Source organism: Monodon monoceros, unplaced genomic scaffold (assembly GCF_005190385.1).
Source record: "Monodon monoceros isolate NGI ecotype Baffin Bay Population unplaced genomic scaffold, NGI_Narwhal_1 Super_Scaffold_1, whole genome shotgun sequence".
NCBI lineage: Eukaryota > Metazoa > Chordata > Mammalia > Artiodactyla > Monodontidae > Monodon > Monodon monoceros.
Window position 1 is genome coordinate 62,721,939 of NW_021703765.1, and position 24,876 is coordinate 62,746,814.

General features: G+C 41.4%; 1 protein-coding gene across 1 annotated transcript in view; it reads right to left on the reverse strand.

Annotated features, from left to right (window-relative positions):
- LOC114892867 (sodium/glucose cotransporter 1-like) overlaps nucleotides 1-22,903 on the reverse strand; it is a 61,867-nt gene extending 38,964 nt beyond the window's left edge. The window contains 5 exon segments of the mRNA XM_029218199.1: nucleotides 6,810-6,869; nucleotides 8,435-8,539; nucleotides 18,209-18,280; nucleotides 22,789-22,816; nucleotides 22,818-22,903. Of these exon segments, the coding sequence (XP_029074032.1) occupies nucleotides 6,810-6,869; nucleotides 8,435-8,539; nucleotides 18,209-18,280; nucleotides 22,789-22,816; nucleotides 22,818-22,903 (351 nt within the window).
- Nucleotides 22,904-24,876: the final 1,973 nt, after the last annotated feature.

Consider the following 24,876-nt stretch of genomic DNA (forward strand, 5'->3'; position numbering starts at 1 on the left):
CACAACCTCTCCAGCTCTTGGTAGCATCAGTCCTTTTAATCTCAGCCATTCTAGTGGGTGTGCACGGGATCTGATTTTAAGTAGCATTTTCCTAACGGTCAGTGATAGTGAACATCTTTTCATGTGATTATCTGCCATCTGTATATTTTCTTTGGTGAAATGTCTTCTTGCTGTTAAGCTTTAAGAGTTTTAAAAAATATGTATATTCAGGATATAAGTCTTTTACTGTCAGTATGTTCTACAAATACTCCTTCCCAGTCTCTAGCTTGACTTTTCACTTTCTTAAAAATATACTTCTAAGAGTTAAAGTTTAAAATTTTACTTTGAAGTCCAATATATCAATTTCTTCCTTTATGGTTTGTGGTTTTTGTGTCCTAAGAAATTTTTACCTACCCAATAACCTTCAAAAAAATTTTTTTTGCAATAAGTTCTTTTTTTAATTGAAGTATAAGTGACTTATCACCTTACATTGGTTTCAGGTGTACAACATAATGATTCAATACTTATATATATTTCTTTTGTTTTTAAATTTATTTATTTAATTTATTTTTGGCTGTGTTGGGTCTTTGTTACTGTGCGTGGGCTCTCTCTAGTTGCAGCGAGCGGGGGCCACTCTTTGTTGCGGTGCGCAGGCCCCTCATTGTGGCGGCCTTTCCCGTTGTGGAGCACGGGGCTCTAGGCGCACGGGCTTCAGTAGTTGTGGCGCATGGGCTTAGTTGCTCTGCAGCATGTGGGATCTTCCTGGACCAGGACTCAAACCCATGTCCCCTGCACTGGCAGGCAGATTCTTAACCACTGCGCCACCAGGGAAGCCCTATTTATATATATTTCATCTTTTTTTTTTTTTGCGCTACGCGGGTCTCTCACTGTTGTGGCCTCTCCTGTTGCGGAGCACAGGCTCCAGACGCGCAGGCTCAGCGGCCATGGCTCACGGGCCTAGCTGCTCCGCGGCATGTGGGATCTTCCCGGACCGGGACACGAACCCGTGTCCCCTGCATCGGCAGGTGGACTCTCAACCACTGCACCACCAGGGAAGCCCCTCATCTTCATTTTTAAAGAATACTTTTGCTGGGTATAGAATTCTCGGTTGACAGCTTTTTCTTCCATTCAGCATCCAACTATGTCATTCTGATGTTTTCTGGTCTCCACTGTATCTGATGAGAAGTCGTCTATTAACTGTATCATTGTTTCCCTGCATGTAATGTGTTGCTTTTCTTTTACCAATTTCAAAATCTTCTCTTTATCTTTGCTTTTAGCAGTTTGACTGTGATGTAAACCTATGTGTAGTTTTCTTTGTGTTTATTCTATTTAGTGTTTGTTAAGCATTTTGAATCTGTAAATTAACATTTTCCACCAAAGGATATATTTTCAGTTATTATTTCTTCAAAAATTTTTTTCTGCCTCTTTCTCTTCTCTTTCTGGGACTCCAATTACATGTCTGATCGATTGATATTGTATTGCAGGTCTCTGAGGTTTTGTTCCTTTTTCTTCAGTTTTTTCTCCTCTGTTCTTTATCCTGAGTAATTCTTATCTTCAAGTTCACTGATTCTCTCTTTTGCCATCTTAATTGTGCTGTTGAACCCCTCTTGTGAAGTCTTCATTTCAGCTACTATGCTTTTCAACTTGAGAATTTTGACTTGTTTTTTTTTGGTTTTTACTTTTATTTTTAAAAATTTTTGGCTGCATTGGGTCTTCATTGCTGTGTGCGGGCTTTCTCTAGTTGCCATGAGCAGGGGGTACTCTTCACTGTGGTGGGCAGTCTTCTCATAGCGGTGGCTTCTCTTGTTGCGGAGCATGGGCTCTGCGCACAGGCTTCAGTAGTCGTGGTGCAGGCTCAGTAGTTCTGGCACACAGGCTTAGTTGCTCCACGGTATGTGGGATCTTCCTGGACCAGGGATCGAACCCATGTCCCCTGCACTGGCAGGCATATTCTTAACCACTGCGCTACCAGGGAAGTCCCGACTTGGTTCTTTTCTACAGTTTCAGTTTCTCTGTTGAGAGGCCCTATTTGTTCACTCATTAATATCACATTTTCCTTTACATTTTGGAATACATTTATAATAGCAAGTTGAAGTCTTTGTTTTGTTAAATCTACATCTGGGCCTGCTCAGAGTCAGCTTCTACTTATTGCTTTTTTTCTCCCTGAGTGTGGGTCATGTTTATTTTCCCATTTCTTTGCATATCTAATAATTCTTGGTTGAAGACTGGCCATCATAGATAATATGATGTAGCACTCTAGAATCCGTTTTGTTCTTCCGAGGATTAGTGCTCTTGTTTGAGTAGGGACTGAATGTGTCTGGACTCAGACTACCATATCTTCCATGCCACCCTGACCCCCACCCTGCAGTGCAGAAGCTGAGGTCTCCAATTGGTTTTCCAGCTTCCAGCTGCTGCTGACTTAGCCTGGTCCTCTGAAGGTTTTCCCTGCACTTGAGTAGCCTGGCAGTCAGTCAAGGGTTTGGGCAGAATTTATACTGAGATTTGGGGACTAATCCTCTCTTTGGCTCCCTTGTTTTTGGAGCTCCCCTCCTAAGTTTCGGGTTGCTTTGCCAGCCCTCAATTATGTCCTTGATACCTCCAACCAGCAAGACTTCTGTCTTCCACTGCCTGCCCTGTGCAAGCTGGGGAATGTGCTCAGTCACTGGCACAGCAAACTCACAAATCTCTCCAGGAACAGTCCTGTCTTTGGAAGACAGATCTTTTTTTGGCTGGGCTCCCTGGGGTCTCAGGTATGCCTGTGTACTTTAGTGGTTAGCCAGAGATTTGGGATTTTTGTATATTATTTTAAAATCCTTCCATACTTCAAGGATATAAAGATATTTTTTACTTTCTTATAAAAGTTAGACGAATTTTTGCCTTTCCTATTTAAGCCTTTAATCAATCCAAAATTATTTTTGTGTAGAATAGGGATCTAATTTTATTTTTTTCGTATGATAACCAATTGATCCTCCTTTCCTCAGTCATCTGCAATGCCGTCTATGTCATAAATCAGGTGTTCATACATATGAGTGTTTCTGGGCTTTTTCACTCTCTCTTGTGTCAATGTGTTTATCCTTGTGCCAATACCAAACTGTCTTAATTACTACAGCTTTATAGTAAGTCATGCTATTTGGTAAGATAAGTTCTTCTTATTTTTCTTTGATAGGAATATCTTTGCTATTCTTATGCTTTTGCTCTTCTACATACACTTTATTTACTTTTTTCCAGATTTATTGAGCTATGACATACATCATACAAGTTTAAGGTATGTGATGTGATCTGATACATGTATATATTGCAAAATGATTAGTACAGTAAGTTTAAGTTACTATCTCCATCACTCCACATAACTGCCACTTTTTTGTGGTGAGAACATTTAAGATTTACTCTCTTAGCAACTTTTAAGTGTATAATACAGTATTGTTAATGATAGTCACCATGCTGATTCTTTTTTTAAAGATTTTTTTGATGTGGACCATTTTACTGAATTTGTTACAATATTGCTTCTGTTTCATGTTTTGGTTTTCAGGCCATGAGGCATGTGGGATTTTAGCTCCCCGACCAGGGATCGAACCTTCACCCCCTGCATTGGAAGGCAAAGTGTTAACCAGTGGACCACCAGGGAAGTCCCACCATGCTAAGTTTTAATCCATTCATCCACTCTGTGCCTTTTGATTGGAGTATTCAATTCATTTACATGTAAAGTAATTATTGCTAGGTAAGGACTTACTAATGACATCTTGGTAGTTGTTTTCTAACTGTTTTGTAGTTTCCCTGTTACTTTCTTCCCCTCTTACTATCTTCCTTTGTGAATTAATGATTTTCCATAGTAGTAAGCTTTGGTTCTCTCCTTTCTCTTTTGTGTATCTAGCATAGCTTTTTGCTTTGTGGTTACCATGAGGCTTCCATAGATATAACAGTCTATTTCAAGGTGATAACTTTGAATGCATATGAAAACTCTACCCTTTTACTTCCCGCCTGACATTTAATGTTTTTGATATCACAATTTACCTCTTTTTATATTATGTATCTGTTAACAAATAATTGTAGCTATGGTTTTTAAAAAATACTTTTGTCCTTTAACCTTTAGAGTTAAGTGGTTAACGTACCACCATCTTACTGTATTTGAGTAGTCTGATTTTGACTATCTACTTACTATGTTTTCATGTTACTAATTAGCATCCTTTCATTTCAGCTTGAAGACTCCTTCCAACATTTCTTATAAGGCAGCTCTAGCTGTGATGAACTTCCCCAGCTTTTGTTTGTCTGAGGAAGTCTTTTTTTCTCTTTCATTTCTGAAGACCAACTCTGCCAGATAAAGTATTCTTGGTTGGCAGTCTTTTTCTTTTACCACTTTGAATACATCATCTCACTGTCTCCTATCCTGCAAGCCTTCTGCTGAGAAATCCACTGATAGCCTTATGGGGGTTCCCTTGTATGTGAGGAATTTTTTTTCTTTTCCTGCTTTTAAAATTTTGTCTCTGTCTTTGATTTCAGACAGTTTTATTATAATGTGTCTTGGAGAAGATAGTTTGGGGTTAAAACTTGGGGGGGAACTGATGAGCTTTGTCATCTTGGATATCCAAATCTCTCCTCAGATTTGGGAAGTTCTCCATTTTAAATAAGCTTTCTGCCTGCTTCTCCCTCTCTTCTTCTGGGATGCCAGTAATGTGTAGATTGTTTCTTTTAATGGTGTCCCATAGCTCACATAGGCTTTCTTCACTCTTTTCCCTTTGTTCTCCTCTGACTGCGTAATTTCAAATGACCTATCATTGAGTTCACAGAATCTTTCTTCTGCTTTGCCAAGCCTGCTGTTGATGTCCCAGTTGCCTTTTCCATTTCATTCATTGTAATCTTCAGCTCCAGAATTTGTATGGTTAGGATTCCTATCTCTCTGTTAAACCTCTCATTTCTTTCACATATTGTTTTCCTTATTTCGCTGAGCTGTCCTTCTGTGTTTTCTTGTAGCTCACTGAGCTTCCTTCAAACAACTGTCTTGAACTTTTTATCAGGCAAATCTTTGGAGTTGGTTACTGGGAAATTATTGTGTTCCTTTGGTGGTGTCATATTTCCTCGATTTTTCAAGTTCCTTGAAGTCTTGTGTTGCTGTTTCTGCATTTGAGGAAGCAGTCACCGCCTCCAGTTTTTACTGACTGGTTTTTGGAGAGAAATACGTTCCATCAATCCTGCTAGGGATTCTGAGGCTTTTTCAGACCTTTCCTTGGATACACCTGCTTCACATGTCTTCCTTGATCCTACAAAGCCAGGCTGAGTGCTGACAGCCTCCAGTTTGCTTGCCTTACTGAGGGTGGTGCTGAATGCTCGTGTGTGCTTTCCCAATCCTACAGGGTCAGGCTGGCTTTCTACGTGTGCTCACTAGCTTTATGCCAGGAATCAACACTGCCACAATTGGAGGTAAGCTAAGGGAGCTGGCCATAAGGTGCAGGCATATGTGGGTGAGGCATGAAGAATGTTGGGGTGTCTGAGGACCAGCTGGGGAGATCTGCAAGTGAAGAGACCCCAGTGGCTTACTGGCAGGCTTCCTGATAGAGTTTGCAAGGGGGTTAGTAGGATTTGTGTTCCTTTGATGCCATCTGAGAGCCCTAAGTGCTGCTCTCCCAGCCACTCCCCACCCCCAGTCATACAGCACACCTGAATATTCTAGATGGAGTAAGAAAGAAGTAGGTCTTTTTGGCAGCAGTCTGCGCAGCTAGAGTAGCTGGGCACTTACACGCTGTCGCTCTCCCCCATGGGGCAAATCTCAGGCTAAGAAGGTCTCTCTTGGCACTGAGCTGTGCCACCTCGGGGGAGTGGTGACATGTGTAAAGTGAACCTGTCCCTCTCACCCTCTTCAATGCATCCAGTCGTGGGTATTTTTCTTTTCCAACAGCATGACTCCTGTACTTCCACAAAGGCCCTCTCGCCTGTGGGTGACAGTCTAAACTGGAGTTCTTTGACAGAACACTCTTATTCTGCCATGTTGGTGACATCATGCCACGTACCCCTGTGGATGCTAGGCCTGGACAGTCTCTTCTTTGTTCTCTCTCAGCCAGGCACTGACATCTTTGTCCCCTTATCTCCTACATACATTTTAGAGTCAGCTTGTCAAGTTCCTCAAACATCTTCTTCTGGATTTAGGGAGAACTAATATTTTTAGGCTGTTGTCTTCCAGTCATTAACAGAATTGTTCTCTTAATTTAGGTCTTATTTTTTAACAAAGTTTTAAAATGTTTTCTATAAAAGCCTTAAGAAGTGAACTCTTGAGTAAGGTCCAGAGTGAAAGAGTAGGCAGTTACTGGCTTCTGTTTAGCAGTCAGAATGATGTTATTTCAGACATTTCTTAGGATTTAGGGAAATCAGTACAAGGATCAGAACACTGAGAAGTTTAACCTGTCCTCTAGGATATTTTTTTTTTATTTAATTAAATTTAATTAATTAATTTATTTTTGGCTGCGTTGGGTCTTGGTTGTTGCGTGCGGGCTTTCTCTAGCTGTGGCGAGCAGGGGCCACTCTCCGCTGCGGTGCGCAGCCTTCTGATTGTGGCGGCCCCTCCTGTTGCGGAGCACAGGCTCTAGGCACGCGGGCTTCAGCAGCCGCAGCATGCCGGCTCAATAGCACAAGCTCAGCAGTTGTGGCGCATGGGCTCAGTTGCTCCGCGGCATGTGGAATCCTTCAGGACCAGGGCTCGAACCCACGTCCCCGCATTGGCAGGCGGATTCTTAACCACTGCGCCACTAGGGAAGCCCCCTCTAGGATGTTTTTATGTACATATGCAGTATTTGTAAGAAAAAATATTGTAAAGAAAAGAGTAACCGCTAATGGATACTCACCCCAGCCTTAATGTAAATGGGAGAAAATACCCAACCAAGAACACAGAGCATAAATGGAGACTGAAACCAAGAAAAGAAGAGCAATTAAATCAGGGTCCCACCTAGGCTAAGCTCTTAAATGAGATGCAAGCTCAGTTACTGTTTTGAGCCCAATAAATGTCATAATTACTGGGGACCTTGCAAATAACAGCCCAAGCATAAGCCTTCCAGTACAACAAACTTAACTTATAGGCACTTGATCTTTGCCTATAAAGGGGTGCATTCTTAATTTAGAGGGGGTTAACTGAGCCAATTTTCAAGATATTTATTAAAATTTATTGTTTGCCTACTTCCAGATAGAAACGAAGGTGGCTTATAATTAAACAAAAAAGATAGTAAAAAAAAAAAATCAGAAACCATTCAGAGAAATAGTAGAGAAACTACACCAAAATTTACACAAGCTATTGAAATTAAGTAATGCATTTGTCTCTGGCTTTCTTTACAAAGAAGAGGTAAGTTGAATATATGAAGGAGATGTGAACGAATTCTGAGAACTAAATGGTGGTACAGACCAGGGCGCCTTATCAGGTCTGGAATTAACTTTGTTAGAAGTATTGTTTATTTCTGTAGTCTACCAGAGGAAAAGATGAGACCCAGAAAGTAGGGAGCTTTCTGATTTATCAAAAAAAAAAAAAAAAAAAGGGCCAGGTGATTTATATAGAGATAGGTTAATTAACCCAAGACACATAAATTCACTTATATTAATTTAGGTGAACAAATTCTAGGTCCTATAACAAATATATTCCACAGATTAGATAAATAATCCATTTTATAAGTTTTATAGTTGAAACCTGGTATTCATAGGCGATCAGTTAGGAGTTTTGTAGTAACCAGCTGAATATCTCAAAGAACCCAGTTGAGCCTATTCTCAGTATACAGTTGACCCGTGAACAATGTGGGGGTTAGGGGTGCCAACCCCCAGGTAGTCAAGCTAAATCTGTCTCAAAAACAAAGGAATTGATAAATGACTCATCCAAGGGCAGGAAGCTGAAACAATCTGGATAGAATCAGGACTCAAACCCTAGTTCTTTTGATTCCATATATTGTGATCTCTAATTGAACACAAACTTTTCCCCACACTTAGTCAATTTAAAGATCTGTGAAATGAAAATAAAAGTACTATATTTATTGAAAAAAATCTGCGTGTAACCGGACGTGCATGGTTTAAATGCATGTTTTTCAAGGGTCAACTGCATACCGCAAATGTGTACATACCGATAAATACACACACATATATACATATATATCTGTATGTCTATGTACACACACACACATATGTGTATGTATGTATGTTTATGTTTATGTACATATATATTTAAGTGTTAATATGACCTTTTCCCTACCTGACTAGTCTCCTAACTGTATTCCTATGGCCCTTGGGATGTAAACATTCTCTATCTCTTCATTACTTTACTAAGAAGAATGAAAACTAGCACAATCTTGTTGAGAAATCAAAGACTTGGTTCCCTTCTTCCATGACTTCTCAAGGAGTCTTTAATATTTACTCAGGGTTGAAAGCAAGTTTTTATGTTTCATTTGGACAATGATAAAGGTGGAGGTTAGCTGCTACAGAAGGCACTACTTACATTCCACTCGAAGGCCCCAACAGCAATCCCTGAAGACACCCCCTTTCCAGCCAGGCCCATAAAGTGCCCAGTGCCAATATTCGAGGCAAAAAGAAAAGCACCTATCTGAAAATCAAAAGACAATTACAGATCAGAACTTTTAGTCCAACTTCAAAAACTAATTCTCACAAATATAAACCCAACCTGAATTTTATCAATACATTTCCTCAAAAGGGATTATACCCTGGGCAGAATTCCCATTCATATTTTTTCTATACAAACCCTAACCATAAATTAGAAGCCAAGTAAAAAGCGATGAAGGGAAAAAAGTATTACTGCATTCTTATGTTGCCACCCTCCACACGCTCCACTGACTTATTTGCAACTGCAGAAATATTAGCAGGAGTGTAATTTCATCACTGTTTGAAGTAATTTAAAAATATTAACAATCTAACTGATTATAAGAGAATGGTTAAAATACTAAGGTACATGAATATGATGAAATACAATGTAGCATACAGAAAGAATAAAGGAACTCTATTAAATGATAAAAAATAATGTAAACAATATTGATAATATAATCTCATTAAAATTTTGTGTGGGCATATTACACTTATGCACATGTATGTTTATATATAGATGGGAGTGATTCTGGTAGTATATATATAAAAATACTTCTGGGGACTGGAATCATGGTTATAGAAATAGAATGGTAAGAAAATTTCAAGTTCCATACTTGGATTGTAACTTTTTTTTTTTTTTTTTACAACCAGCATATGTTACTTTCAAAATAAAAAATCCCAGAGGCATTTAAAATGAACAAAATCCCTCCTAAACCAATTTTAATTGAGTAGAGATAGCCACTCCGTTCCAAATCCAAATCCAAATACTGTGCTATATTTGACACAAGATACACTTAAAACCAAATTATTAAGAGAGACTAAAAATAACAAAGCCTTTTAGATAAAAAGAAACAAAAAACACAGCATTGACGATATTAACATAAGATAAAGTAGGATTCAATACCAAAAGCATTAAATATGACAGAGGTTTTTTTGTTTTGTTTTTAAACCATGAAACATAAAATGCACTAGTAAGACATAACTGAGAACATACAGGCACCCAAACACTGTAGCACCAACAAATATAAGGCAAAAAAAATCTTGGAAGAGGCACATAATAATTACTCAAGCAGTTATTTTTACTATTAGGAATGTTTGCTACCTTTATCATAATAATAAAAAACTATACACAATCTAAATTGTCCAATAATATGTTACATAAATGGTGGAATGTCCATATGATATAACACTATACAACTGTGTATAAATATAAAATATCTCTATCTACCTACCTATGTTTATATAGACCTAGGAAGACATTAGTTCATTAAATGTACCTTCATTAATTCAGTAACTATTAATAAATGTCCACTGCCAACTATGTGTCAGTGTTGTACATACTAGGAATACATCAGTGAGTAAAACAGACAAATCCCTGCCCTCATGAAGCTAACATTCTCTTAGGAAGAAGAGGATGAACAAGATAAATTAGGGGATTATTTTGTAGCACAATAGACAGTGATAAATAGTAAAGTCCGACAGAGAAGAAGAAAGGTTAGAAAACAGACAGGCATGGAAGCAAGCTAAATCTCCATCAACAGACGAATGGATAAAAAAGATGTGGTACATATATATAATGGAATATTACTCAGCCATAAAAAGAAACAAAATTGGGCCATTTGTAGAGACGTGGATGGACCTAGAGACTGTCATACAGAGTGAAGTCAGAAAGAGAAAAACAAATATCATATATTAACACATAAATGTGGAATTTGGAAAAATGGTACAGATGAACTGGTTTGCAAGGCAGAAATAGAGACACAGATGTAGAGAACAAATGTACAGGCACCAAGGGGGGAAAGAGGGGGTGGGATGAACTGGGAGATTGGGATTGACAAATATACACTAATATGTATAAAATAGATAACTAATGAGAACCTGCTGTATAGCACAGGGAACTCTACTTCACCTCGCTGTACAGTAGATACTAACACAACATTGTAAAACAACTATACCCCAATTGAAAAAAAAAAAAAAGAAAGAAGGCAGGCAGGAAGTGCTGTGCAGTACAGCGGGCAGGGCCAGCTTTCTCTGAGGAGGTGTGAGGGGCAAGCCAAGGGTACCTGTGAGAGCAGAGAGCCTCCAGGCAGAAGGAGCAGCAGGGGCAATGGCCCTGAGGCAGAAGCACGGCTAAATTGTTCAAGGTCACAGAGGTAAGGAGGTGCAGATCATCTGTGGCCTAACATAGGCTGGGCTTTCATTCTGGGTGACATGAGAGCCCCCAGAGGGTTTTAAGCAGTCAGGTGACATGGTCTGACCCTTCAGCTGCTTTGTTGAGGTTGGACGTGGAGGAGCACAAGTGGAAGGAGGGCGCCGAGAGAAGAGGCTACTACAATCAATCCAGGTGAGGGTGACGGCAGCATGGGCCTGGAGGCACTGATGCGAAGGGGTTGGATTTCAAATCTGTTTTTTAAATCAAGTCCCAGGACTTCCTGATGGATTGGAAGTTGGGGTGAGAGAGAATAGAGTCTAACACTACTCCACGGGTGTCAACCTGAGCAACTAGAAGGATGGAGTTGCCGTTCAGGGACATGGAAGACGGCAGGAGTAGAAGATGTGCAGAATGCATGTTCCATGTGCAAGACCTGACAGACCTTTCTAGTCAGGTGTCAAACGGGCAGCGGGGTGCACAAGACTGGAGTTGAGGGAGAGAGCTGGGACTTGCTACCATTCTAGCAAGTTGTCTTTAATGCCATGTCGCCAGGCGTGTGAGTGTAACTGGAAAGAAGACACCAGGGTCTGGCCCTGGGGAGGTCCAGCATTCAGCAGCCAGGGAGATGGGAAAGAACCAGCCAGGGGGACCTCGAACGAGTGGCTGGTGAAGCAGCAGGAATGGAGGAGAGCCAGGTGGCAACGTGGGGTGGGAGGGAGGACTGAATTTCAGTTTCACCACCGCCAAGCTAGGTAAGAGGAGGCCTGAGCACCAACCACATGAATAAGCCACATGGAGGGCCCAGACAAGAGCAATTCATACCCATCGGATATCTGCTGACTGAATAAAAGTATAAAAGAAAGAAAGCTGAAGTGGCAAAATTACTTTTATTTCCATTTTCTTTATCAATACCATAATACAGTTTGTTCACTAAGCAATAATTCTAATAGCGTAAAAAGAAGTCACATCCAGGATTGGTTCAAGATGGAGGAGTAGAAGGACGTGTGCTCACTCCCTCTTGCAAGAGCACTGGAATCACAACTAACTGCTAAACGATCATCGACAGGAAGACACGGGAACTCACCAAAAAAGATACCCCACATCCAAAGACAAAGGAGAAGCTGCAATGAGGCGGTAGGAGGGGTGCAATCATGATAAAATCAAATCCCATAACCGCTGGGTGGGTGACTCACAAACTAGAGAACAATTATACCACAGAAGCCCGCCCACCGGAGTGAAGGTTCTGAGCCCCACGTCAGGCTTCCCAACCTAGGGGTCTGGCAATGGGAAGAGGAATTCCCAGAGAATCAGACTTTGAAGCCTACTGGGATTTGACTGCAGGACTTCGACAGGACTGGGGGAAACAGAGACTCCACTCTTGGAGGGCACACACAAAGTAGTGTGCACAGTGGGATCCAGGGAAAGGAGGAGTCACCCCAGGGGAGACAGAACCAGACCTACCTGCTAGGGTTGGAGGGTCTCCCGCAGAGGCAGGGGCAGGCTGTGGCTCACCGTGGGGACAAGGACACTGGCAGCAGAAGTTCTGGGAAGTACTCCTTGGCATGAGCCCTCTTGGAGTCCGCCATTAGCCCCACCAAAGAGCCTGTAGCCTCCAGTGCTGGGTTGCCACAGGCCAAACAACCACCAGGGAGGGAACTCAGCCCCACCCATCAGCAGATAAGCAGATTAAAGTTTTACTGAGCTCTGCCCACCAGAGCAACACCCAGCTCTACCCACCACCAGTCCCTCCCATCAGGAAGCTTGCACAAGCCTCTTAGATAACCTCATCCACCAGAGGGCAGACAGCAGAAGCAAGATGAACTAAAATCCTGTAGCCTGTGGAACAAAAAACACATTCACAGAAAGATAGACAAAATGAAATGGCAGGGGATGATGTACCAGATGAAGGAACAAGATAAAACCCCAGAAAAACAATTAAGTGAAGTGGAGATAGGCAACCTTCCAGAAAAATAATTCAGAATAATGATAGTAAAGATGATCCAGGACCTCGGAAAAATAATGGAGGCAAAGATCGAGAAGATGCAAGAAATGTTTAACAAAGACCTAGAAGAGGGCTTCCCTGGTGGCGCAGTGGATAAGAATCTGCCTGCCAATGCAGGGGAAACAGGTTCAGTCCCTGGTCTGGGAAGATCCCACGTGCTGCGGAACAACTAACCCTGTGTGCCACAACTACTGAGCCTGTGCTCTAGAGCCCGCGAGCCACAACTACTGAAGCCCGTGTGCCTAGAGCGCATGCTCTGCAACAAGAGAAGCCACCATGATGAGAAGCCTGAGCACTGCGATGAAGAGTAGCCTCCGTTTGCTGCAACTAGAGAAAGCCCATGTGCAGCAACGAAGACCCAACGTAGCCATAAATAAATAAATAAAATTTTTTTAATTAAAAAAACAATTCAAAGACCTAGAAGAATTAAAGAACAAACAACTAGAAGAATGAAAGAACAAACAAACAGAGATGAACAATATAATAAATGAAATGAAAAATACACTAGAAGGAATCAATAGCAGAATAACTGAGGCAGAAGAATGGATAAGTGACCTGGAAGACAGAATGGTGGAATTCACTACTGCAAAACATAATAAAGAAAAAAGAATGAAAAGAAATGAAGACAGCTTAAGAGACCTCTGGGACAACATTAAATGCAATAACATTTGCATTAGAGGGGTCCCAGAAGGAGAAGAGAGAGAGAAAGGACCTGAGAAAATATTTGAAGAGATTATAGTCAAAAATGTCCCTAACATAGGAAAGGAAATAGCCACCCAAGTCCAGAAAGTGCAGAGAGTCCCAGGCAGGATAAACCCAAGGAGAAACACACCAAGACACATAGTAATCAAATTGTCAAGAATTAAAGACAAAGAAAAATTATTAAAAGCAACAAGGGAAAAACAACAAATTACATACAAGGGAACTCCCATAAGGTTAACAGCTGATTTCTCAGCAGAAACTCTACAAGTCAGAAGGGAGTGGCACGATATATTTAAAGTGATGAAAGGGAAGAAACTACAACCAAGATTACTCTACCTGGCAAGGATCTCATTCAGATTTGACGGAGAAATCAAAAGCTTTACAGACAAGCAAAAGCTAAGAGAATTCAGCACCACCAAACCAGCTCTACAACAAATGCTAAAAGAACTTCTCTAAGTGGGAAACAAAAGAGAAGAAAAGGACCTACAAAAACAAACCCCAAACAATTAAGAAAATGGCAGTAGGAACATATATATTGATAATTACCTTAAATGTGAATGGATTAAACGTTCCAACCAAAAGACACAGGCTTGCTGAATGGATACAAAAACAAGACCCATATATATGCTGTCTACAAGAGACCCACTTCGGACCTAGGGACACATACAGACTGTAAGTGAGGGGATGGCAAAAGATATTCCATGCAAATGGAAATCAAAAGAAAGCTGGAGTAGCAATACTCATATCAGATAAAATAGACTTTAAAATAAAGAATGTTACAAGAGACAAGGAAGGAAATTACATAATGATCAAGGGATCAATCCAAGAAGATGATATAACAATTATAAATATATATGCTCCCAACATAGGAGCACCTCAATACATAAGGCAAATGCAAATGCTAACAGCTATCAAAGAGGAAATTGACAGTAACACAATAATAGTGGGGGACTTTAACACCTCACTTACACCAATGGACAGATCATCCAGACAGAAAATTAATAAGGAAACACAAGCTTTAAATGACACAATAGACCAGATAGATTTAATTGATATTTATAGGACATTCCATCCCCAAACAGCAGATTACACTTTCTTCTCAAGTGCACATGGAACATTCTCCAGGATAGATCACATCTTGGGTCACAAATCAAGCCTCAGTAAACTTAAGAAAACTGAAGTCATATCAAGCATCTTTTCTGACCACAACGCTATGAGATTAGAAATCAATTACAGGGAAAAAAACATAAAAAACACAAACACATGGAGGCTAAACAATACATTACTAAATAAGCAAGAGATCACTGAAGAAATCAAAGAGGAAATCAAAAAATACCTAGAGACAAATGACAACGAAAACACGACAATCCAAAACCTATGGAATGCAGCAAAAGCAGTTTTAAGAGGGAAGTTTATATCAATACAACCCTACCTCAAGAAACAAGGAAAATCTCAAATAAACAATCTAACCTTACACCTAAAGGAACTAGAGAAAGAAGAACAAACAAAACCCAAAGATAGTAGAAGGAAAGAAATCATAAAGATCAGAGCAGAAATAAATGAAATAGAAACAAAGAAAACAACAGCAAAGACCAATAAAACTACAAGCTGGTTCTTTGAGAAGATAAACAAAATTGATAAACCTTTAGCGGGACTCATCAAGAAAAACAGGGAGAGGACTCAAATCAATAAAATTAGAAATGAAAAAGGAGAAGTTACAATGGACATTGCAGAAATACAAAGCATCATAAGAGACTACGACAAGCAACTCTATGCCAATAAAATGGACAACCTGGAAGAAATGGACAAATTCTTAGAAAGGTATAACCTTCCAAGACTGAACCAGGATGAAATAGAAAATATGAACAGACCAATCACAAGAAATGAAATTGAAACTGTGATTAAAAATCTTCCAACAAACAAAAGTCCAGGACCACATGGCTTCACAGGTGAATTCTATCAAACATTTAGAGAAGAGCTAACACCCATCCTTCTCAAACTCTTCCAAAAAATTGCAGAGGAAGGAACACTCCCAAACTCATTCTACAAGGCCACCATCACCCTGATACCAAAACCAGACAGAGATACTACAAAGAAAAAGAAAATTACAGACCAATATCACTGATGAATATAGATGCAAAAATCCTCAACAAAATACTAGCAAACAGAATCCAACAACACATTAAAAGGATCATACACCATGATCAAGTAGGATTTATCTCAGGGATGCAAGGATTCTTCAATATATGCAAATCAATCAATGTGATATACCATATTAACAAATTGAAGAATAAAAACCATATGATCATTCTCAATAGATGCAGAAAAAGCTTTTGACAAAATTCAACACTGATTTATGATAAAACCTCTCCAAAATGTGGGTACAGAGGGAACCTACCTCAACATAATAAAGGCCATATACGACAAACCCACAGCAAACATCATTCTCAATGGTGAAAAACTGAAAGCATTTCCTCTAAGATCAGGAACAAGACAAGGATGTCCACTCTCACCGCTATTATTCAACATAGTTTTGGAAGTCCTAGCCATGGCAATCAGAGAAGAAAAAGAAATAAAAGGAATCCAAATTGGAAAAGAAGAAATAAAACTGTCACTGTTTGCTGACGACATGATACTATACATAGAAAATCCTAAAGATACCACTAGAAAACTACTAGAGCTAATCGATGAATCTGGTAAAGTTGCAGGACACAAAATTAATGCACAGAAATCTCTTGCATTCCTATACACAAACGAAGAAAGCTCAGAAAGAGAAATTAAGGAAACAATCCCATTCACCATTGCAACAAAAAGAATAAAATACCTAGGAATAAACCTACCTAAGGAGGTAAAAGACCTGTACTCAGAAAACTATAAGTCACCGATGAAAGAAATTAAAGATGACACAAGCAGATGGAGAGATATACCATGTTTGTAGATTGGAAGAATCAATACTGTGAAAATGACTATACTACCCAAAGCAGTCTACAGATTCAATGCAATCCCTATCAAATTACCAATGGCATTTTTTACAAAACTAGAACAAAAATATCTTAAAATTTGTATGGAGACACAAAAGACCCTGAATAGCCAAAGCAATCTTGAGGGGAAAAAATGGAGCTGGAAGAATCAGACTCTCTGACTTCAGACTATACTACAAAGCTACAGTAATCAAGACAATATGGTACCAGCACAAAAACAGAAATATAGATCAATGGAACAGGATAGAAAGCCCAGAGATAAACCCATGCACCTATGGTCAACTAATCTATGACAAAGGAGGCAAGGATATACAATGGAGAAAAGAAAAGTCTCTTCAATAAGTGGTGCTGGGAAAACTGGACAGCTACATGTAAAAGAATGAAATTAGAACACTTCCTAACACCATACACAAAAATAAACTCAAAATGGATTAAAGACCTAAAAGTAAGACCGGACACTATAAAACAGAGGAAAACATAGAAGAACACTCTTTGACATAAATCACAGCAAGATCTTTTTTGACCCATCTCCTAGAGTAATGGAAATAAAAACAAAAATAAACTAATGGGACCTAATGAAACTTAAAAGCTTTTGCACAGCAAAGGAAACTATAAACAAGACAAAAAGACAACTCTCAGAATGGGAGAAAATATTTGCAAATGAATCAACAAAAGATTAACCTCCAAAATATATAAACAGCTCATGCAGCTCAATATTAAAACAAAACAACCCAATCAAAAAATGGGCAGAAGACCTAAATAGACATTTCTCCAAAGAAGACATACAGATGGCCAAGAGGCAAATGAAAAGCTGCTTAACATCACTAATTATTAGAGAAATGCAAATCAAAACTACAATGAGATATCACCTCACACTGGTTAGAATGGGCATCATCAGAAAATCTACGAACAACAAATTCTGGAGAGGGTGTGGAGAAAAGGAAACCCTCTTGCATTGTTGGTGGGAATGTAAATTGATACAGCCACTATGGAGAACAGTATGAAGGTTCCTTAAAAAAACTAAAAATAGAATTACCACATGACCCAGCAATCCCACTACTGGGCATATACCCAGAGAAAACCATAATTCAAAAAGACACATGCACCCCAATGTTCATTGTAGCACTATTTACAATAGCCAGGTCACGGAAGCAACCTAAATGCCCATCGACAGATGACTGGCTAAAGAAGATGTGGTACATATATACAATGGAACTCAGCCATAAAAAGGGTCATTTGTAGAGACGTGGATGGACCTAGAGACTGTCATACAGAGTGAAGTAAGTCAGAAAAACAAATATCGTATATTAACGCATATATGTGGAATCTAGAAAAATGGTACAGATGAACTGGTTTGCAAGGCAGAAATAGAGACACAGATGTAGAGAACAAACGTATGGACACCAAGGAGGGAGAGCGGGGGAAGGGTGGTGGTGGTGGGCTGAATTGGGAGATTGGGATTGACATATTATACACCAACATGTATAAAATAGATAAATAAGAACCTGCTGAATAAAAATAAATAAATAAAACCAAAAAACCAAAAAAAGAAGTCACATCCGACTCCCACTCTACACTGTGTGCTTCCAGAGGGCAGGACTCACTATGTTCTACCTGTGTCCCAGAACCTAGAGCAATACCTTGTACTACCAGGCACCTAGTAATGGTTACTGAACTACACTGAGCTGAATGGAAGAGTTAAGGGAAGTACTAATGAAATGACTTTCCTGATTTAGCAACTTCAAATTATTTGGGGGTAAAAGACATTCAAATTAAAGTAATAAATGAATCCACACGCAGCCCCCAAACTGGACTGCACATGCAAGGCACACTCACCTGCCACCATGCTAGATTTCAGCCAGCCAGGAAGAAGTCTTCTACTGTCCCACGACTGCTTGACAATACAGCCTTAAAAAAAGGGGTGGTGTTGGGGGGGAATCCAAGAAACCAAACTGCTTCAAAGACACAGGTCTCACAAACAGATGACCTTCACTTATGGGTAAATGTCCTTTGCAGAGATCCCATTTCCCCTTCATTCTTTTTAGGAACAGAGGTCTCTACCTGCTGAGTTAGAGGAGGGCCCACGGTCTCTCCCAGCTATGAGGTCACACGGGCCTGTCCATTTCTCTACACTAGTGTGAAAATAATATTGCTTTATTTATTCCCCAAATAGTTAACCAGTGCATGGTTCCCAGCAGAGTCTTGGAGATGAGTGGCTCAGCGAATGTATCAATTGACTGGGAATGGCAAAGCTGAACACCAGCCTAGCTTTTTCCTGGAGAGCAGTCACGTTGCCAAGACTATGATGTCCTCCCAACGCACCCAAGGGCTCTCTCCTCAGGACCCCAGCTCTGATTCCCAGACTCCAGTACGGTCAAAAGATATTCCTGGGGATTTCCTGGATTGCCTAGGACTAGCAGGACCCACGGATGACCACTGGTTGACAAAAAAGTGTTTCTGTGGGAGAAGTGAACTTATTACCACCATCTGGGGTATCTGCCTTATAATGGAGTCCTTTCACATCATAAAGCTTTAAACCAAAGAACAACTCTAAATCAGACACATTAAGTTAGTCTCATTTCATCCATTAACTAAATATTTATCAAGAGCCCATTATGTTCAGAGCTGACCTTTCTTAAGGAAGGTATCAGCGATATGTAGAGAGAGGTGCATTAGAACTTTTAAAAGGAATTTACAAAATGTTCTAAGATGAATAAAATCACTCTGTCTTCCCATTAAAGAAAGAACCAGACAGGAAGAGAGGAGGTCCTGGGAAGAGGGTGGTTATGCACATGTCCCTGCCTCCTCCTTCCTCCCTGCTCTTTCTGGAATAATCCACCAGCCACAGCAGCCAGGCTGCTGGGGCAGAAGGTGCATCCACCACTTTCTCAAAGATCTTGGGGCTGAGACTGATAACAGAGGAAACAAACAAACAAAAGTGTAAGGTTTTTTCCCCTTTAACATCCTGCAGGAGCCAAGGCACCAGCAACAAAGAACAAGATTTCCTTGTGGGGGCTCAGCGGTCAGAAGCTGATGAAGGATTTCAGGAGTCCCATCTGTGCAAACGTGGGCAATTCTGTTCAGTGAGAAAAGGGTGGTTTGCTTAAGAACCAAAAGAAAATAAAGCTAGACTCCTTTATCACATTATATGCAAAAGGAAATCCCAGATGTTCTGGACATTTAAATTTCTTTTTAGCTTGCAGGATCTTAGTTCCCTGACCAGGGATTGAACCCGGGCCCTCAGCAGTGAAAGCGCGGAGTCGTAACCACTGGACTATGAGGGAATTCCCTAAATATATTTTAAAACCTATAAAATATCAGAAAAAATTTTAGAATAGTATTTGTACAATGTTGGAGTGGGTAAAAACTTTCCTAAGCAAGCCAGGAAATCTAGATGCAAAGGAAAAGAGAGACAGTAGACTTCTTCAAAGTGAAAACAAATCAGATGACAGAGAGACAACAGTAACAGAGTCTAGACCAGTGGCTCTCGACCAGGGGTGATTTTTGCCCCACTCCTCCAAGGGACATGTGGCAATGTCTGGAGGCAGTTTTGGCTGTGAAGGGGCAGGGCTTGGGGATACTTCTAAGCATCCTATAATACACAGGACAGACCTCCCACAACAAGGAATTATCTGGTCCCAAATGTCAGTAGTGCTGAGGTTGAGAACAACTGCTCTAGAAAATGAGAGTTTAGGAAAAACATATTGGCAACTCAAATGACAGACAAGGTGATAAAAGCAAAGTCGAACAACCCAATTCATAAATGGGCACATAAACTGGCTATTCAACAGAAGAGGAAGATCAAAGGACAACAGGCTCACAAGGATACGGTCAATTTCATAGGAGGCTGAGTCTGGAAAGCCAAATCAAAGCTGCAGTAACATACCACTACTCACTCATCACCCTGGGACCCCCCCACAAAAATTAAATTAGTAGTAACAAACCAGGCTGGTGAAGACCTGGGGAAAGAATGTGCTCATATGCTGCTTGTGAGAAATGTAAATCTCAACAAGCTTTGGGGATTGCCATTTAGTGATATCTGCTAAAATTTCAAGTAAACACACCCTTCCAACCCAGAAATTCCAATTTCGGGAATCCATGCTACACAGCTTAAAAGCACCAACACATTAAAAACAACAGCAGCAACAAAGACCCAATGCAGCCAAAAATAAACAAACAAATAAATATATTTTAAAAAATCTTATTAAAAAACAACAACCTGGCAGCAATCTAAGTGTCAATGAGTAGGGAAGAGCTGAATCACACACGTGTTTGACTATTGTGTATCTAATAAAAACATGAGCTAGGACTTCCCTGGTGGTGCAGTGGTTAAGAATCCGTCTGCCAATGCAGGGGACATGGGTTTGAGACCCGGTCCAGGAAGATTCCACATGCTGCGGAGCAACTAAGCCCGTGCACCACAACTACTGACCCTGAGCTCCAGAGCCCGCAAGCCACAACTACTGAGCCCGTGTGCCACAACTACTGAAGCCCACATGCCTAGAGCCTGTGCTCTGCAACGAGAAGCCACTGAAATGAGAAGCCCGTGCACTGCAACAAAGAGTAGCCCCTGCTCGCCACAACTAGAGAAAAGCCTGGGTGCAGCAATGAGGACCCAATGCAGCCAAAAATAAACAAATAAATAAATAAATTTATTTATTTAAAACAAAAAACCATGAGCTAGATCTCTATCTATAGACCTGAAGGGCTCCACATCATGTAGTAACGGAAAAACGCAAACTGCAGGGTAATGTGTATCATACGATCACATTTTTTGTAAAGACAAAAACGCAAAACCTTTACCTATGTGTCTGTGTAAGCACTGAGAAGGGAGGAGGGACACACAGGCCCTGGGTACCTCAGAGGGATGGGAATGGCTGAGGGAGGAACCATAACTCCTCTAGACAGTTATGCATCTCCTCACTTCTTACAGTGAGCATGTGATTAAAAACAATATACGAGTTTTAAAAAGGACCAAAGGAAAAATAACAATATAAAGAAGGAAAATGATCAAAGCATTCTGGATAACAGCACATGTTTTATGGCTCCCAGAAGAACAGAAGGAACAGTAGGTTTCCTTTGGAAGCGGCTGGATGGCTTACGGGTCCTCAGACCTTGGCCACACCTAGGCCCCAACTAGACACGGAAGAAGGTTGGGTGGGGGCTTCCTAATTCAGTGAGAGCAGCTGGGGGAAGGATCCCAAAGTGCCCACTACTCAGAGCCTGGCCTGGGCCACCTAGAAGGATGTTTCTCATAACTGAGACCAATTTGAAAAAAATCGTTTGTTTGAATGATCTGGATAAATATCAATACCTCCGACTTCTTTTCAGTTGGGAGAGATACGAAATTCTCTTAAGAGGATGGAGACCATATTTCCATTACTCTATCTGCCCACTCACAGCATGGTAAGCACTCAAAAGACTGTCCAGTGATCTTGTTTGAAGGACCAGATTCTGCACAGTAAGATCCTGCTTGTGACCTGGTGAAACGCCCCGAAGTAAAGGTCACATGGGCATGAAAGCCTCAGCTGGGTGGGGGCAGCCCGCAATGAACTCTCCCACTAGCTAGCGAATGGTGGCGCTGTCACCAGATACTCCTGCTTATGAAGCAGGCCGAGGAGAGGCTTCTGATGGTTAACAGCTTAGCCGAGGGGCGATACCATGACACAGGCCAAAGTCTCTCTACCTGCCCTCGGACTTTTCACTGCCTGGCCCTGGGGAGTATAGTTACGAGACACCTTTGTGAGTGCCTACAGGTTAAGTGCTAGCGGGCAGATGGTAGTAATGGAGATCCAGTTGCCACCTACTAAGAGAACGTTATACTAGAGTAGAATATATAAGCGCCCAATTCAAATTCAAAGTGAACACTTAGGGCCCTAAATTACATGTGACCTTTGAGGTCTTGTTTGCTGGGCAGTGGTTACGCTCATGCGTCAGATCAGGCAGCTCTAGGTTCGAATCTGCACTCCATCATTCCCTTGTGGTTACTTGACCTCTTTGAACCTGTTTCCTCATCTGTAATCCACAGCCTGGTTGTGAGAATGTGACACACTTAAAGCACTCAGCACAGATCAGGCACTTTAGCACCTAAGGATGGGTAATTGTCACTATTGCCACCACCATCACGACGATCGATCAGAACAACGACCCCATATTACACACGGCTTGGGTTCCAGGCGGTGGGCACCTGGCAGCCTGACCTGTTTATTTGTGGGGTGGGGAGGGAAGATGGGCTTGGATGTGCCCTTACTCTCGGTAAGGAGCAGGTGGCGCAGGGAGGGTGGAGCGGTCCCGGCTGAGGGCTGTGCAGGGGCGGGAACGAGAGGGATGTGAGGTGGGGATCAGGTGACAGGCAGGTGAGGATCGAACCCATCTCGTGTCCAGGCCTACCCCCCCAGCCCCCGGGCCCCACGTACCCACAGCGCGATGCCCAGGACCAGCACCGTACAAAACTATCACCAGGACGTCCAGGGTACTACTGGCGGTGAAGACATGAGCAGTCCAGGCGAAGCCATACCACGGGAAGCCCATGGGGGCGCGCCCGGGCGGGCGAGCGCCGCGGGCTGGCGAGCGCCGCGGGCTGGCGAGCGCCGCGGGCTTCCGGGAAGCGGCAATGGCTTCCGTGGGGCTCCAGGGGCGCGGCCGCGGGGAACTCTGGGAACAGCCCCGGGGCAGCCTGGGAGCTCCGGGCAGGCCTTGCGCGGCCCAGTTCCCACCTTCGGGGCTCCGCTGCACGAAGGCCGCCGACATCACCGCCAGTCCCAGCACAACGCCGTCCTTTTGGCGGTCGGAATCGCTTTGCCCTGGACGGAGAGCTGGTCGCGGCGTGGGTCTGAGTCGAGGCTACCGGGGCAGCATCAGTACCCGTGTCTTTACGAACGAACCACATGAAACCTGAGGCGGCAGAAACCAGCAATACCCCTCCTGTCTTTGTCATTTCGAAATTTTGTGCATTGTGGGTTTGGGGCATTGATTTGGATTTAGTAAACTATTGCATTCGAATATTATGTATCCCGAGTCCTGAGTTTCCTTGGTGCCCTCTCCCCTTAAATTTTGCGCCAAGGAAAGTGCCTCGCTTGCCTCACCCTAATCATGGCCCTGGTTGGACCAACTGGTTACAGAGGCTCCTCAGTTTTCTGCACTTTGATCTTTCATAGGTGATGTGTGAATTTTCAGTCTGGGCCAAGCCTTACTCTCCTTGGTGTGCTTCTCTGCTGAGTTGTTAGAAATCTTGGTCAATAATACTAGTAACAATAATAATAGATAACAGTTATATAGCTCTTGCTAGGTGCCAGACCTACTTCTTTTTTTTTTTTTTTTTTTACTTTCCGAACTTGTTTTTTATTGATATAGTTGAATTTTACAACAGTGTCATAAAATACTATAAACAGAGCCTTCAGATAAACAAACAAAAACTAATCTAAATATATTAACCAGGGACTTCTCTGGTGGTCCAGTGGTTAAGAATCCGCCTTCCAATGCAGGGGACGCAGGTTTGATCCCTGGTCAGGGAACTAAGATCCCACATGCCGCGGGGCAACTAAGCCTGCGCGCCTCAACTACTGAGCCTGTGTGCCTCAACTAGAGAGCCTGCGTGCGGCAAACTACAGAGCCCACACACTCTGGAGCCTGTGCACCACAACTAGAGAGAAGCCCACGTGCTGCAATGAAGAGCCCATGTGCCACAACTAAGACCTGACACAGTCAGGCAAAAAAACCTTAAAAAAAAATTAACCAGATTAAAGAAGGCAAAAAATCCAGTGATAAACACATTAAATAATAATATGCTAATGGTGTCTAATTTACCCACTATCGGTTCTTTACATTGTCACAAAAACAGTAAACATCAATTTGAAGTTTGGTGAATGGACTTGATTCCTGATTTATATTAAGATACGATATACCCTTTGCAGGTATATGTACTTTGTGTGTATTAACCCATTTGATTCTCCTAATAAGCAGTCAGTCTGACCACAAGGCAGGAGGCTTGCAGCTGGTCAGAAGTCTATGTTCTCAGCCTCCTGAGCAGAATTCCGTGTCCTAGTTTAGTTCAGTGCTGTCCAAGAGAAATATAATGTGAATCACGGATGTTATTTTTTTTCTACCTTCATTGAGATATGACTGACAAATAAAAGTTGTCTATTTAAGGTGTACAATGTAATGTTTGATACAGGTATACACTGTGAAATAATTACTATAATCAAGCTAATTGAATATCAATCACCTCAGTTGCCATTTTTTTTGTGTGTAGTGAGAACGCTTGAGATCCCTCTTAGCAAATTTCAAGTATACAATACATTATTATTGACTATAGTCACCATGCTGCACATTAAGTCTCTAGAACTTATAACTGAAATTTGTACCCTTTGATTAGTATCTCCCCTTTTTCTCCACACTTTTGCTCCTGATAACCACCCTTCTACTCTCTGTTACTAGGAGGGTTTTTGTTTGTTCGTTTTGTTTTTTTAAGATTTCACATGTAAGTGAGATCATGCAATATTTGT